Below are 14517 nucleotides of genomic sequence, written 5' to 3'. Positions count from 1 at the left end.
TCAAGAATGGCCAGAAAAAGTAGGTGATTGTTCATAGCATTTTTTAGCAGTTCAGTTTTTAACTTAGTTAAATAATTAAGAGTCTCAAATTGTATAGTGTTTAGGAAGAAATAGATAACACATGTCTGAGAGTACACTTTATTAAAGTTACTTTTCCAGAAAATATATTCAGTAAATATGGTAATGGAGCAACAAAACTTGGGCTTATATGCCTTTGAAATTTTAAAGTAATCTTCAATGATGTTGATCAGGAATTGCTTTCATTGGTGGAATTACTTCTCCAGTTTCCAGAATTGTATCACCCTAGGAAAACAAACATGCTTTAGTAAAAAAATCTTGTCTGCAGAGGTACATCAATTTCGTCAGACCTCACACCAAAAATCTAGTTCAGCTTTGGCCTTCATACTATAAAAGGAACTTAGGCAAAGTAGAAGCTGTCTAAATATGAGCAACCAGTATTTAAAATCTTAAGGTATAAGTGAAAGAACGGGAAGTTTTACTCAAAATGACCAGAAAGGGCAGAAAGTGGTCTTTGCAAGTGATAAAGGGATAATTTTATTTTGCATGGCTCCAAGAAACAGAAGCCCTAGAAAGAAGTTACAGGGAAACATCTTCAGTTCAACATAAGGAGGTAATGTATTCCCAGCAACTAAATGTGTTAGGCAGTCATCAGTTTACCATTTGTACAGGTTAAGGAGAGACAGAATGCAAACTTTGCCTGGGCAGCTGATCCAGGTGTCTTTTCAGATCTAGATACAGTGTGTGGTAGAAAAGACACGGACTTTGGAACCAGAACCAATTGGTGACAATCCTGGAAACTCCACTGAAAAGCTATAGCTTTAGTTTCAGTTTTGTGTTCAAGATAGCAGATTCTGTCAGCCTGACAGTATCTCAGTGAGTGACTAGGTAAAGTAGAATTATCCTCCCACCCCCACCCCTGACTTGGTACTGCTCAGTTATCTGATGAAGAAATAAACTTTTATTATGTTTAAGCCATTATACATTTTGGGAATAATTTATTACCACAGCCTAGCATTACCCTAACAGAAATTAGTACCCTGAAGTGGCACTAATGCTGTTGTAATAAAATTTGAAACACATAGCACTGGCTTAGTCTGGAGGCAAGGACTGGCATTAGAGGCTGAAAAATGGAAATAAAAGGCAGGAATAACTTGGAAACAGAGTGTAATGAACTTGAAGTGCTAGAAGAGGTACGGGAAAAAGTCAGAGTGTGTGTTTGACTACTAGCTGCCTTGGGAATGTACTTTAGGAAACATGAACTCAAGCAAGAAGTGGCTGATTTGAGAGGAAAAATAAAAATGGAAAGAATGAGAAATTCAGGACCTTGCAGGATTGGAAAATCAAATTGCTTCTGAATCTCTAAACACTGAAAAAATTCTGAGAAACTGAAGCCCAATACAACTCGGTAAACAGAGGGACTCAGCCCTATGATAAAGATAAGATTGAAGTGAAAGTAGCCTTTGAATCAGTTTATTTCAGATGGCCTCCATATCACTGCTACTGAGTTGAGAGAGGCAGTTTCATAGAACAAAGAAAGGAGAGAACTTGGTAACCATGTATAGAAAGCATAGATGCATGTGGACTGACTAGAAGCAAATAGACTCTTACTAAGTATTTTCTTTTTTATGCCTGCCAAATGTGGGAAGTAGATGGTCAAAGAAACCAAATATATAGACAACAAAGGGTTGTGAATGTATGAGCTTAAAACAACTTCTGGCACTCAACCTTATGTGAGCAGGAGGCAGATTTAAAAGGCTGTACAACCCTAAGAAGGGCATGCCTTCCAGTACCCATTTTCGATGTGGTCTAGGCAATGGAAAAGAAAATCCCTTGGACGGAGCCAGAGGCCAGGAAGAACAATGAACAAAGGTGTTACTTCCAGAAAACAATCAATGCCCATTTAAGTCCCTTCCTACACACAGGATTAGGAGTCTTTATATTTGACCACAGATTTCAGAATTGCCAAGAACCAGTGACTGCACCACTGTCCGAATTTCATCACTGAAAAATGGGTGGGATGGGGGGCCAAGGACAAGAGATACAGTTAACCTACATTATTAGTTCACTGATTCTATATCTGCAAGAGAAGTCACATCTAAACATGACTGATACTACTGTACATCATCTAGAGATCTTGGATTTGGGGCTGGCTGCAGTGATGGAATAGGATTTGGGATTTCTCCCTAGGAAACTGTGTTATACGAGTATGTGAGGGGAGAAAGAAGCAAAGAGATATTTGGTGACTAGAAGGATGAACTGTGGCAGAAATTCCAGGCATGGGAGACTGGGGGAAAAAAACAAAAACCACATAGCTATTTGGGACAATGAGAATGAGTTCTCAGGATTTAAGAGAAGTGATATAAACTACTTCCAAAATTACACCTTAAAATCATCCCGAGATGTCCAGCCCTTTTCTACCTTATACCCCAGATGGCATAATTATCAGATTGAGGAAGAGCGCCTGATCTACATTAGTCTGTGATATCAATAAGAAAGAAAGCTTTGTTTTATTAAGCCACTGAGATTTGGGAGTATGTTTGTTACTGCCCATTGTATTCTAATTTGTGTACAAATGAACTTTCTTCAGGTCATCAAATGGGAAGCTTCTCAAAGGGGTCAATGGCACCGAAGTGGAAAAAACCACAGTGGCAAAATATACAAAAGTAGGAGGAATGCCATGGAATCACTATGTGATCTTCCAGTGAGAGTCCTCTTTCTTTGAACAATAATGGCCAAATAAATAAATAATAAATATATAAATGGAAGAATCATTTACCCAACTGGTGAAACCAGTAAGATAATTTCCTATTTTGAGACTATCTATGTCCTGACACATGAATTATACACAATGAAATATAGAAGAAATCCCCTATTTCCTAAAGCAGAGTTCTAACTGGAAAGGTGAGCCAATTTTGGTGGTTCTCCCTAAAATTCACTTCTGTTGCAGTAGATAATGGATCACTGTGACTATATCATTTGATTAAAGCAAGAATTAACACTGAGTTCTGTTTTTTAAAATTACAGAACTTAAGAGATGATTGGTAGTTCATTATCGGACTAGAAATAGGACAAGAATATAACATGTATTTGTACTGTGTTAAATAACCTCACAAACAACCAATAAAACTGACGACTGTGTAATCTTTTAATTCTGAAAAGATTCATTTTTAATTAGGATAATAGCTTATATATTCATATTATAAAATTTAAGCACACATCAACAAATTTTAAATTCACAGATGGAGGTTAAGGTCAAACTGCCCTAAGAAATGACAGTTTGGAAATTCACTTGCTATTACTATGCTTAGGTGTCCGCTCAGGCTCATGCCCTTAGTCCTTAACCCAACATGAAAACAGGGCATCTACCTTCAATTCATTTTCAGACTACAAAGGTCATACAAGTTTTACAGCCAGGTTGAAAAGAAATGTGTCCACCTCCCATTTTCAACTGTAACTGCTACCTCACACAAATTCCTCTTTTTTTTAACAAGAAAATACAAAACAGGCACTTTAAAAATGACAGTGAGAAGGAACATTTTAGTCTAATGATCACTTGGAGAGGGAAAGGAGAGAGAAAAACAATGAACAAAAGAAAAACAAGAGACTTACTGGGAATATTTTGGGCTTTCTTTGAACAATGGCATATGGTTTTGCCTGCAATAAAAGTAATGTTCTGTTAATTATGGTTTTAGAGTTTCTCCTAAAATAAAATAGATATCGCAAATGTTTAACTTAAGTCCCAAACTTTCACCAAACTCCAGACTCATACATCCAACTATTTACTCAAGATCTCTAATTGGTATCAAACTGGTATCTCAGACTTAACCACATCAATCACTGAACTTCCCCCAGCCCCGAACTGTCCCCTCTCTCAGTACATGACCTTTTCATTCTCTCGATTAAGGAGGCTCAAAACTTTGACGGCTCAGCAGATCCTGTTGGTTCTACCTTGAGCTTATACCGGAATCTGCTTCTCACTACCTCTTGTACTACTGCTACTACCCTCGTCTAAGCCTCTCATTTTTCACCTACTAGTCTCCGGGCTTCCTACAGTCTATTCTCCACCCTGTAGGAGAATTAGAGTGATTCTTTTAAGATGTATCACTCCTCTGCTCAAAGTTTCTTAATTCTTAGAGAAAAAGCCAAAGTCCTTTCTGTGATCTCTTAAGACCTTGCATGAGCCAGCCCTTGGCTACTGCTTTGAGCTCCTACCCCTCTCTCTCTTCCATACTATAGAAAAACCAGAGACGTTTTTAGACTTACTGGGAATACAGTGGCTCCTTTGCTATAAGTCCAATCAGTTGGGCCTGCTTGAGCATCAGGGCCCTTATACTTAATGATTCCTCTGCCTGAAATGCTCGTCTCCTAGATATTTGCTTGGTTCATTTCCCCATCTCAATTATGTTTCTCTTCAAATAGCACTTCCTCAGAGAGGCCTAATTAAAATAGCATCCCCTGTCATTCTCTTGTCTTTTACCTTGCTTAGTTTTTCTTCTGTAGACTTATCACCTCCATTATGTACCTCTGTTTATTTATTACCAGTCTCCAAGACGAATAAATATTTCATGAGGGCAGGAACTCAATCTGATTTGTTCACTGCTGCATCCCAGTGTTTAGAACAGTGCCTTGCACATAGGAGGAAATTAATAAATATTTGCTAAATAAATGTACTTATTAAGCACATACATCTGCAGGAAATACCAAACCAAAAAATCTAGAAGATTACCGTCAGGATGTAATACTTGGAGAAATTGAAACCAGAAGCAGGAGAGAAATGCAAAATACAGTGTGAACACATTAAAATGTCTTTAAAGGGCTGGCTGAGTGGCACGTTGGTTAAGAGTTGGCTTGGAACTATTGCATTGTTCTATACACCTGAACCTAACAATAAAAAAATAAAAATTAAAAAAATGTAAAAAAAAAAATGTTGGCTTGGGACGCCAGCTCTGAGCAGCAGGGCCCAGGTTCGGATCCCACATTAGGGCCAGTGACGCTGCACCCTCTACAGCTAAGATGGTGAACAACAGCTCGACCTGGAGCTGGGCTGCAGTGAGTCACTGTCAACAGCGTAGGCTGCAGTGGGGCTGCTGTAAAGCTATCGTGAGTGGCTGACAGCCAGCATGAGCAGCTGGCAGCCAGCATGAGCTGCCAATAGCTGCCATGAGCGGCCATCCAGGGGCCAGCGACTGATCTGCCTCACCAGGGAAGAGTGCAATAATACCAACATGGGCCAGTGAAGCAACATCCTCCACAACTAGACTGAAGAACAAAAGGACAGCAACTTGTCTGTTCCCCTCCCCCAATTCCCCAAAAAAATCTTTAAAAAAAAAAGTCTTTAAAAACATTTTACGTAATACAATGTGAAGGCATGAAAATGTCTCTAAGAACTATGACCAGAGGCAAGAAGACATTGAAATGTCATCACAGAGAATTGTAAAACTCAAATAGGCAGTAAAAGAGTTAGCTGAAGTAAACGGGCTCCAAAGGCTATTGATGCAGTCCTACTCAAATCAAGAGACAATAAGGTAAGAAGAGAGAGGCCTTGGCACCTCTACTGACACAAAACCTTTAAAGATTTCCATCTTTGGTTTAGGAAAAATCACCTGGAAGTATGAATCCCTCAGATAAGCAACCATATTAATATCATGAATTGTTGACCCAGTAACTGCAGGTTGTTAAATTTGCCTCCCTTGTAAGATAAATATCTTTTCAATCCTAGAAAAATTTAGTTAAATATAGATGACAAAGTAAGTTAATTATAAGTATAAGCAATTTAATAAGTTCTGAAGTCACTGGGACAAGCCATACATTCTCTTAGAATATTTATAATATTTAAGGTAATCTGGCTATTAGAAGTTTAAAAATATTAGTTTTAGGATTATAGTTAAAGTGCATAATTGATTTAGACTTGTGATTTTAAGTTTAAAAAGATTTTGCTCCTTAGGGCCATTAATTTGCCCTACAACATAATAATTAAAAAATAAAACTGATATGTAAAATTTATAAATGTAGTTTAAAACATTTAAGAATATTTGATTATGTTTGTAAGTGGAATTGTTTTAGGAGAGTTCAACTTGAATTAATCCAAAAATAAAAACAAAGAAAGAGACTTCATATTTTCCTAGATGTGTAAGTAGTTTAACAGAATTTTAAAAATGAATTTAAAGAATTATAAAAAAGGAGGTTTTTGAATTTGAAACTAACACATTGAATATTAATTTATATTCCAGATAACTGAACAGATCTTTCTGCACATAAAAACCACTCGTGGATGTTAAAAAACTGACAGAATAATGTGATCTTGCATGTGAAAAAATAGACCTATAACGATATAAAGTGGCCTGTGGACTTGCAGGTGAACATAAGGCCATCGACAAAAGAAATATAAACTATACTAACCCTTAGACATATAAATTGTTAGCCTCCTTTAATGGCTGCAGAAAGATTTTCTGTTGGTCAATATATGTACTGAAAACACTAAACTCCAACTCTAATTCCTACTAGCCTCCACTAATTCATATTTCTAACACATAAGCCAGTCCATGTCCATTTGGACATCCCCAGAAACTGATGCGGCAACACACATTCCTAAACAAATTTACTTATTCCCCATGACCAGAAAGCCCACCTTTTCAAAATGCTACTTATAAATTCCAAGGCTAAAATTTTAAAGCCATAAATGACTCTGAACTTTGGTTTCCTCCCCAACTTAATTTGAGCTATTTCTTCTTTAAAAGGTGTCTTCTGGCTCCACTTTTCTTTTTCATTCCTGCTATCTTCGTCCTAACCAGTCTCAACAACTAACATCTACTAAATTGCAACAGCCACTAGATGATTTGCCTGTTGGTATTTTCCTCCCTGCAATTCACCCTACACATATCAATGTTTTTCGTTTTCCTAAATATATCACATTTATCAAGTCACTCACCTATTTAAAAATGGAAAGCTTCCTCACTGCCTACCACATAAAGTTCAACCTCCTCTGCCTCGCTTTCATGGCCTTCCATTAATTGGTCCCAGCCTATCAAGTCAGGAGACAGGCTATTCTACTCATCTCCTCAGTCTTGAGTAGATGGGCCATGGTCATTGCTGACTCCTTATTTTTCTAACTAGAATAACTTTTCTCCAACATACTCTTACTCAAATCATACCTATCTTCCAACTTTACTCTAAACTCCTTGAGGTCAGAAATTCTGTCTTAGTATTTTCTATAGCAATAAAGAAAGAGGACATACTACACATTCCACACTTGTTGATCAAGGGATATAATCTGATTACTAAAGAGAACAAAGATGATGTCAGCAATCAGAATTTTAAAGAGACCACATACTCAACAGAGAAAAGCCATATTAGAGGGAATTTTCTGAGAAACCCAGTTATTTATTTCACTCTCCTTTCAACAGGCTAACAGAAAGCAAACCTTAACTGGATTATCCACAATTTGTTAGGCAGTCCCTAACTTTTGTTTTTATCTTGGTATACTTTTAAACTTAAAGAAAGTTGTAAGAATTGTAAAAATAATTTTTTTTTTTTTTTTACTGAATCACTTCATAATAAATTGTTGACTGGTTTATTACTTTAGGATGTATTGCCTACAAATAAGAATGATATTCTTTTTTTTTTTTTTTTCAGCTGAGCCATCCTGCTACCTGTTGGCAGCTCAGCGGCTGCTCAGCTCGGGCTGGACTTGAACCGCTGTTGCTCAGAGCTCAAACTCTTGAGCGAGCTCTTAACCAACTGAGCCACTCGGCCGGCCCTAGAATGATATTCTTAAAATAATCAACCTATAGCCATCAAAATCAGGAAACTAACATCGATATATTACTCATTTCTACCTTAAGAACCCATTCAAATTTTACCAATTGTCTCCATAATTTGTTTAAAATTCTCAGAAAGTCCCCTCTTACATAACTGGTTCTCTATTGCCTAGGCTTTTTCAAATTCTGACTGCCAATACCATCTTTGTTCTTTTGACTAGGCAGATTATGCCCATTAATCAAGAACTGCATTTACTTGACATGCCTTTGTAGGTTTGTTTGTTTTTTTAGCTGAGCCATCCTGCTACCTGTTGGCAGCTCAGTGGCAGCTCAGCTTGGGCCAGAGAATCAAACTGGCTACCCTGCTGCTCAAAGCTTGCACTCTTGAACAAGCTCTTAATCAACTGAGCCACTCGGCCAGCCCTGACATGCCTCTTTAGATTTCTTTAACCTGGAATCTTTAACTTCCCATGATCTTCACACTTTTGAAGGTAACAAGCCAATTATTATGCAGAAAAGTCCCTCAATTTGGATTTGTCTTATGTTTCCTCATGATTAGATTCAGGTTATGCATTTGTGGCAGGAATATCGGAAAACTGATGCTGTTTTCTTTTTATTGCATCCTATCAAGTAGTACACAATTTCAGTTTGTCCCATTATTGGGAATGTTAATTTAGATATCTTGATTAAGCTGGTGCTTGCCAGGTTTCTGCACCACAAAATTATCTTTTTTCCCTTTAAACAAATAAGTATGTTGAAAATATGTATTTTGAGATTAATCTTAGCATCTTTTGATGTTTCTTGGCTGAATAAAATATTACTATGTTGATTTTCAAATGATGGCTTTTCTAATTCCATTATTCCTTGTCCATTTATTATTTAGCAATCTATTGCACAAAAAGCTTTCTCCTTTACCTATTTATTCATTCATTTACTTATTTATATGACTATGGACTCATAGATTTACATTTTATTTATTTAGTTGTCTATCATCTATTACTATCGTTATGTATTTTGATGCTCAAATTGTCCCAATAGGAGTTCTTTCAAGCTGACTATGTCCTTTTGACATATCTCGATCATTCTTTAAACAATTCTTTACTTTCTGGCACAATAAGCTCATCTTGTATTTTCCCAGCCACAGCCCTGGAATGGGCCATTTCTCCAAAGAGCTCTGGATCCTTTCTGTGGAGAATTTATTTAGAAAATAAAACCAGGCTGCTAGTTGTGCTAATTACCACAGGTTAGCACTGCCTCCAGAAGCTGTCAGTGGACAGAGCTAGGGAATATCCACACTTACATCTATATTTACTTCTATATCTATCAATACATATTAAAAACCAGGAGGTCACGCCCTTCTAATTCCATTCCCGTAACATACGGTTTTCTCCCATATGCGTAACAGACAGAACTTTTCCAATTATGAGAATCCTGGGTCCCGTTATCATCAATATATGCACTTATTTGCATTTAATCTTCCTGTAAACAACCAATCTCCTGTCACGACCACCACACTCCAATATAAATAACCTCGTCAACTTATTCAGGTTCTGACATCTCACTCTGCATTGCCACCACCACCGTTGCCCCAAACCACCCTTCTTCCAGATGTCCTCGTCCCCTTGCTCAGGTTTCAATATCCTACATACACTAGGTTGTTACCACTGTTCTCTCCAAACAGGTGTACTTACTAACTCCCCCACCCGCCACTCACCTTCCAACCCACTTAGAATCTAACACTCTTCAATGGGTACAAGAATGCCCTCCTACTCTGTTTGGGTTACAGTACTCCATGCTGGGTAGCCACCACTGCTCTCCCTTCCATGCCACTCCCCAAAATACACTCCTTCCTCACCCTGCTGGGGAGCCTGTACCCTATACCAGGCTATCCTTGGCTTTTAAAATACGACAACTGGCTCAGGTCAATCACTACGTGCAAGATCTTTTAGTGAAAAAGTTCAAGCTTTTGAACATCCTGGATTCTAAAGAAAAAAGTTGTGAAACATCAGATAAAATGAAGAAAAGGGAAATGGAATGATGACAAAGATAACCTTTGTTTATCTTGAATTTTATCTTAGATCTATGCTCCAAAAAAAAGCAGAAATTCTTTTCTCTCTTCCTACTCATGACCCTGAGTTTACACTAATACTAAGTCAACTACTGTACATTCTGGTCATTTAAACACTGTTTCTATGAGGAATGCATTTCAAGTTGTAAGCAACTAATATAAAGATTTACTTTTTGAAAAACCACACATTACTTAAGTTTCTTCAAACCTTTTACTTAAAAGGGTTCAAAGTAGTTCAAAATTAGTTATAAGTGGCGGGTTATTTCCACTAAGTAAAGCAGGGTAAGGCATACCACATAGGAAAAAATTTTGTACAATATTGAAAATAAATTCTGAAAAACACATATTTAAAACATACTTACATTCACGTGATATTTGAGATAATAATGAATAATCCAGGCAGGTATAAGTACATGAGTGAAAGCAAAGATAGTGTGTCGGTATGTCTTATAGATCTGGGGGGAAAAAAACAATACACAAATAAACAGATATCCCATCTTTTATATTTGCGGCAGGAAAAAAAAGGCCTCAATGATAAAACAATGCCATGAGTACATTAAAATCTCTAAATGCTACATATTTCCTTATAGTCTGTAGCTAACCTGACCCATTTAAATATTTTTTATAGGGCCTGCCAGGGGATACCTATAGAATTGAGGGCAAATGAGGCTTAAGGACAAGTAGCATTTTGCAAAACTATAGTAAAGCATTTATAAATATTTCTTTTTAAAAATATTTCTAAAAATATCCTTATATTTTTGTTAAAGATAAAACATGGCACAAATAATGAAAGAATAATCTTTATTAATTTAACCAGAGTAATCAAACCTATAGAATTTTTCAGGTAAAGTCATCTCCCTAATTTATCAATTTCAGATACAATCAACACCTCTTGCATCATTCTAGGTGTAAGGCAGAAAACCTGGGCACACCGATGCTGGAAAAAGAGTGTTTTACATACTGGGAGAGGGGTGTTCCAAGCTCACTTTGAGATGCCTTCACACTATTTTAAAAGAGAAAGGCAAAAGAGAACTAAAACATGGAACTTCCCCATGGCGGCCAATTTGACTGAAACACACCTATCCTTTCAGGGAAAGGGTTCTAAGTGTTATAATAGATATGATTATGGAAGTAAAAATTAACTCAAAGTAAGGTGAGACAGATTTCAACAAATGATTATTTACATCACTAGCTGATGGGTAGGATGTCTACTTTCAATTAGTGGCTGCCAAAATCAGCAAGTAATGTCAAGAATGCAAAGGGTGAGAGAAGGGTTGAATTAGAGTTTAATTTTACCACCATAAATATCTAATACCACTTTCTCAGAAAACTTTGCACCAGACATTGTAGCACAGTAATAAAGTAGATACACATGGATTTCAATGTGAACTCCTTCAATTCCTAGCTCTGTGACCATGAGTACATCGCTGAATTTTTGTAGGCCTCTGTTTCCACTCATTTAAAATAAGAATTAGGAATAAGGTTTTCTACCTTATAGGAGTAAAGAATAAAAGTAACACATGTAAAACCCTCAGCAAAGTGCCACACACAAAGTAAGCACCCAAGTGTTACTTATTAGTATTATTACCATTATTATCAGCCAGTGTCATAGGTAATTGAAAGCAACTCATAGTGTTCATCGCCCATAATTGATGTGATCTAAGTAAGGCCTCAAGAAAATGTCCAGAGACCCTGAAAATAAAGACAGCTCTTGAACGAGTGATTTTCTGCAAAGTCTAGGAATGGCATTTTTTAAATTTGTTAAACGTACATAGTGGTAGTTTAGAAAGGTGGCTCGTGAATATGACTCATTGAGCATACCAACAGGACCCTGTCTTTTGTGGTGATCACCTGGAGGCTGTATACTACCTGCTAGACGAGGCTCATCGTGCCTTCTGGTAGTTGGATGTAATGTTAGTTGGTCTCTATAACCTCAACCTTGAAAATCAGACAAATGTTCTCAAATGCTAAAATCATAGAATTTTAACTAGTGAATCCTTGGCTGTCATTGTGAGGGTAGATTTCTAGTCAAAAGAGACCCAAACGTGCAGCGTCCTGTATAACCTAAGCAGATTCGCCTCCTTCTCATCACACTTGACAGCAAAGGGGCATGACTCTTCCAAAGCCATACATGCTCCTGGGCTCCTGACTCCCAGCCCAGGACTCGTGAGACAAGGCAGAATCACCGCTAAACCTAAGTCTCGGTTGAACGTGATTCTCCCTCGGGGAACTACCGGGACTTGCGGGCGCTGTTAGCACACCAAGGCGATGTCAGCCGTTGGTTTGGCTACAAGCAGCAGGCGTCCCAGGTCGTGGCGGGTTGTGTGTATGGGGGCGGGGAAGGCCCGTCACTCACCACATTCTTCCAAGGGGTCTGGTTCTGGAGAAACTTATTCCAGAAACTCTCCATAGGCCACATCCTCTGCGGGGGCAGCACCGGCTCCCGGGGACTCAGCTCCTGGTCCTTCAGCCATCGCCTTCTCAGTTCTCGCAGCTGCTGCAGCCGCAGTTTCTCGTCTGGCGTGTACCCCGTCATGTCGCCGCTGATACCCAGGCAGAACGAGACGGCGCGCCCCCGCACCAGGGTCTTGTCACTTATGCGCGCTCCCTCTCTGCAAAGCGACCTTGCGAGGACACCTGGGAGCGGCGCGCCGTGATGATGTCACCCTGGTCCTCTACAGCGGCTCCAATCGCTGCGTAGTGGCTGAGCATGCGCAGAAGCTTGCCCGAGCCCAGATTAGCGGTGGGAGTGTTGGGCAGCGTCTTGTTTGTGGGAGAGAGGGGAAGAGGAGGATGAAAAGAAAGTATGAGAGGTGAGAGAACTCGAGGTTCTGATAAGGAAGAACTGGTGTGCTGGGAGCTGGAAGATTGCGAATAAGTGATTCATTAAATGTGGTGTCCCAATGCAAAATTCTTCACTTGCTTTTCTCACCTTGGAATTACTCTTCCCCAGACCTAGAGAATCAGGAGCCTTTTACATCCAATTTAAATCCCAGCCATGAGGGTGACTGATAAAGTGACCTTGAGCAGCTGTATCAGTATGTTCCTTAGTTTGTACTTCGGAAGTAAAAAGAGTAGTTTAGGAGAATTAGACGCATACACGTGTTGACCCAGCAACCCCATCTCTGGGACTCCATCCTAAACATAAGGTGGTAAAAATATGAAATGAACGTTCATGGCTATTCATTGCAGCAGTATTCATAATAAAATACTGGAAATTACCCAAAATTTCCTTAATAGACAACTGGTTGAATAAAGTATGGTACAATAACACAATTAAGTGCTCTCTACATGCAATTGTGGATTATTTTTAGATGTATTGTTTAATGAAAAAAGCTAAGGAGAGAGAAGTGTATATAGTATGATACGTTTTATTAAAAAATGGGAGAGTGGTCATAATAAATATATATACATGTTTGCTTAAATTTTGAAAATAATGGAAAGGAAAACTTGATTTTTTAAAAAAAGATTTTATTGGGGAATTGGGGGAGGGGAACAGTGTTGGGGAGTCGCGGAAGGGTAACAGACAAGTTGCTGTCCTTTTGTTCTTCAGTCTAGTTGTGAAGGACGTCACTTCACTGGCCCATGTTGGTGTTATAATTGCACTCTTCCAGGGTGAGGCAGTCGCCCGCCATTAGACAGCTGCTCAGGGCAGCCCAGCTCCAGGTCGAGCTGTTGTTCACCATCTTAGCTGTAGAGGGCGCAGCGTCACTGGCCTGCATGTGGGATCCAAACTGGGGCCCTGTTGCTCAGAGCAGGCATCCCAAGCCAACTCTTAACCAACATGCCACTTGGCCTGCCCAAGATTTTCTTTTTTCTTAATGTTACCTATGAAGAGGAAGGGAATAGAATAGAAGAGAAGGGATAGAAGCTAAACATCTCTGAATATATTTTATTTAATAGATTTGACTCTAGGAACATGTAAACATTTCATATCATAAAATTAAATTTACAAAAAAGCCTCTAAAAATAAAAGTTTTTACTTTTATATCAAAAGTAAAAGCACATGGTTCTTCTAACTGATCTGGTTGGTGGTATAATCTCAAACACACACACACCATATCAAGTAACTTTAAACCATCAAATTACTGTACATCTACAGACAGATATACCTCAAAGAGAAAAAGAACTGCAAAAAAAAATCTTAAGCTGTTTTAAATCATCGTATTGTTGGTAGTGATGGTAATGGTGGTATTGTTAATCTGACATGGAAAATAAATGTTTATGTTGGGATTTTTGTAATGGGAGAAAGGAGATACAAATGTAAATTGTATGAGTTTAAGTAAAAACTCTGCAGTCCTGAATTTGAATTGAAAGAATCATCAACTCATGATGTATTTTATCTTTAAATATGTATACAAAATTTTATCTTAGCTCTGCCCATTGAATGGCCTAAAAACAATGGCCAACCTAGTAACCATGAACATCTCTAGCTCCTAGATTGTGATCTCTACATTCCTAGATTGTGATCGCTAAATATCAAAGGAACTGGGACTCCTTGGAGTGGCAGTTCTCAAACATACTGCTTCCCAAACTAATTTCAACTCTTAAAAATTGTTGAGGCCCCCAAAGAATTTTTGTTTGTATGGGTTATATGTATTGAATTTAGAACTGCATTAGAAATGAAAACAGATTTTAAAATAACAAAATATCTAAATATTTTAAAATTAA

The 14517-nt window shown here is 38.1% G+C and overlaps 1 protein-coding gene across 1 annotated transcript; it reads right to left on the bottom strand.

The window, feature by feature from the left end:
• Positions 1 to 120: 120 nt before the first annotated feature.
• On the bottom strand, positions 121 to 12503 carry NDUFB6 (NADH:ubiquinone oxidoreductase subunit B6). The gene is made up of 4 exons (XM_019624081.1): positions 12203 to 12503; positions 10209 to 10301; positions 3631 to 3675; positions 121 to 303 (listed from the first exon to the last, which is right to left on the bottom strand). The coding sequence occupies exons 1-4, from the start codon at positions 12380 to 12382 to the stop codon at positions 235 to 237; spliced, it is 387 nt and encodes a 128-aa protein (XP_019479626.1). The 5' UTR covers positions 12383 to 12503; the 3' UTR covers positions 121 to 234.
• Positions 12504 to 14517: the final 2014 nt, after the last annotated feature.

The sequence above is a fragment of the Hipposideros armiger genome, unplaced genomic scaffold, assembly GCF_001890085.2.
Source record: "Hipposideros armiger isolate ML-2016 unplaced genomic scaffold, ASM189008v1 scaffold_577, whole genome shotgun sequence".
NCBI lineage: Eukaryota > Metazoa > Chordata > Mammalia > Chiroptera > Hipposideridae > Hipposideros > Hipposideros armiger.
Note: the sequence above shows the minus strand (reverse complement) of the source record. Positions and strands in the feature narration are given on the sequence as shown.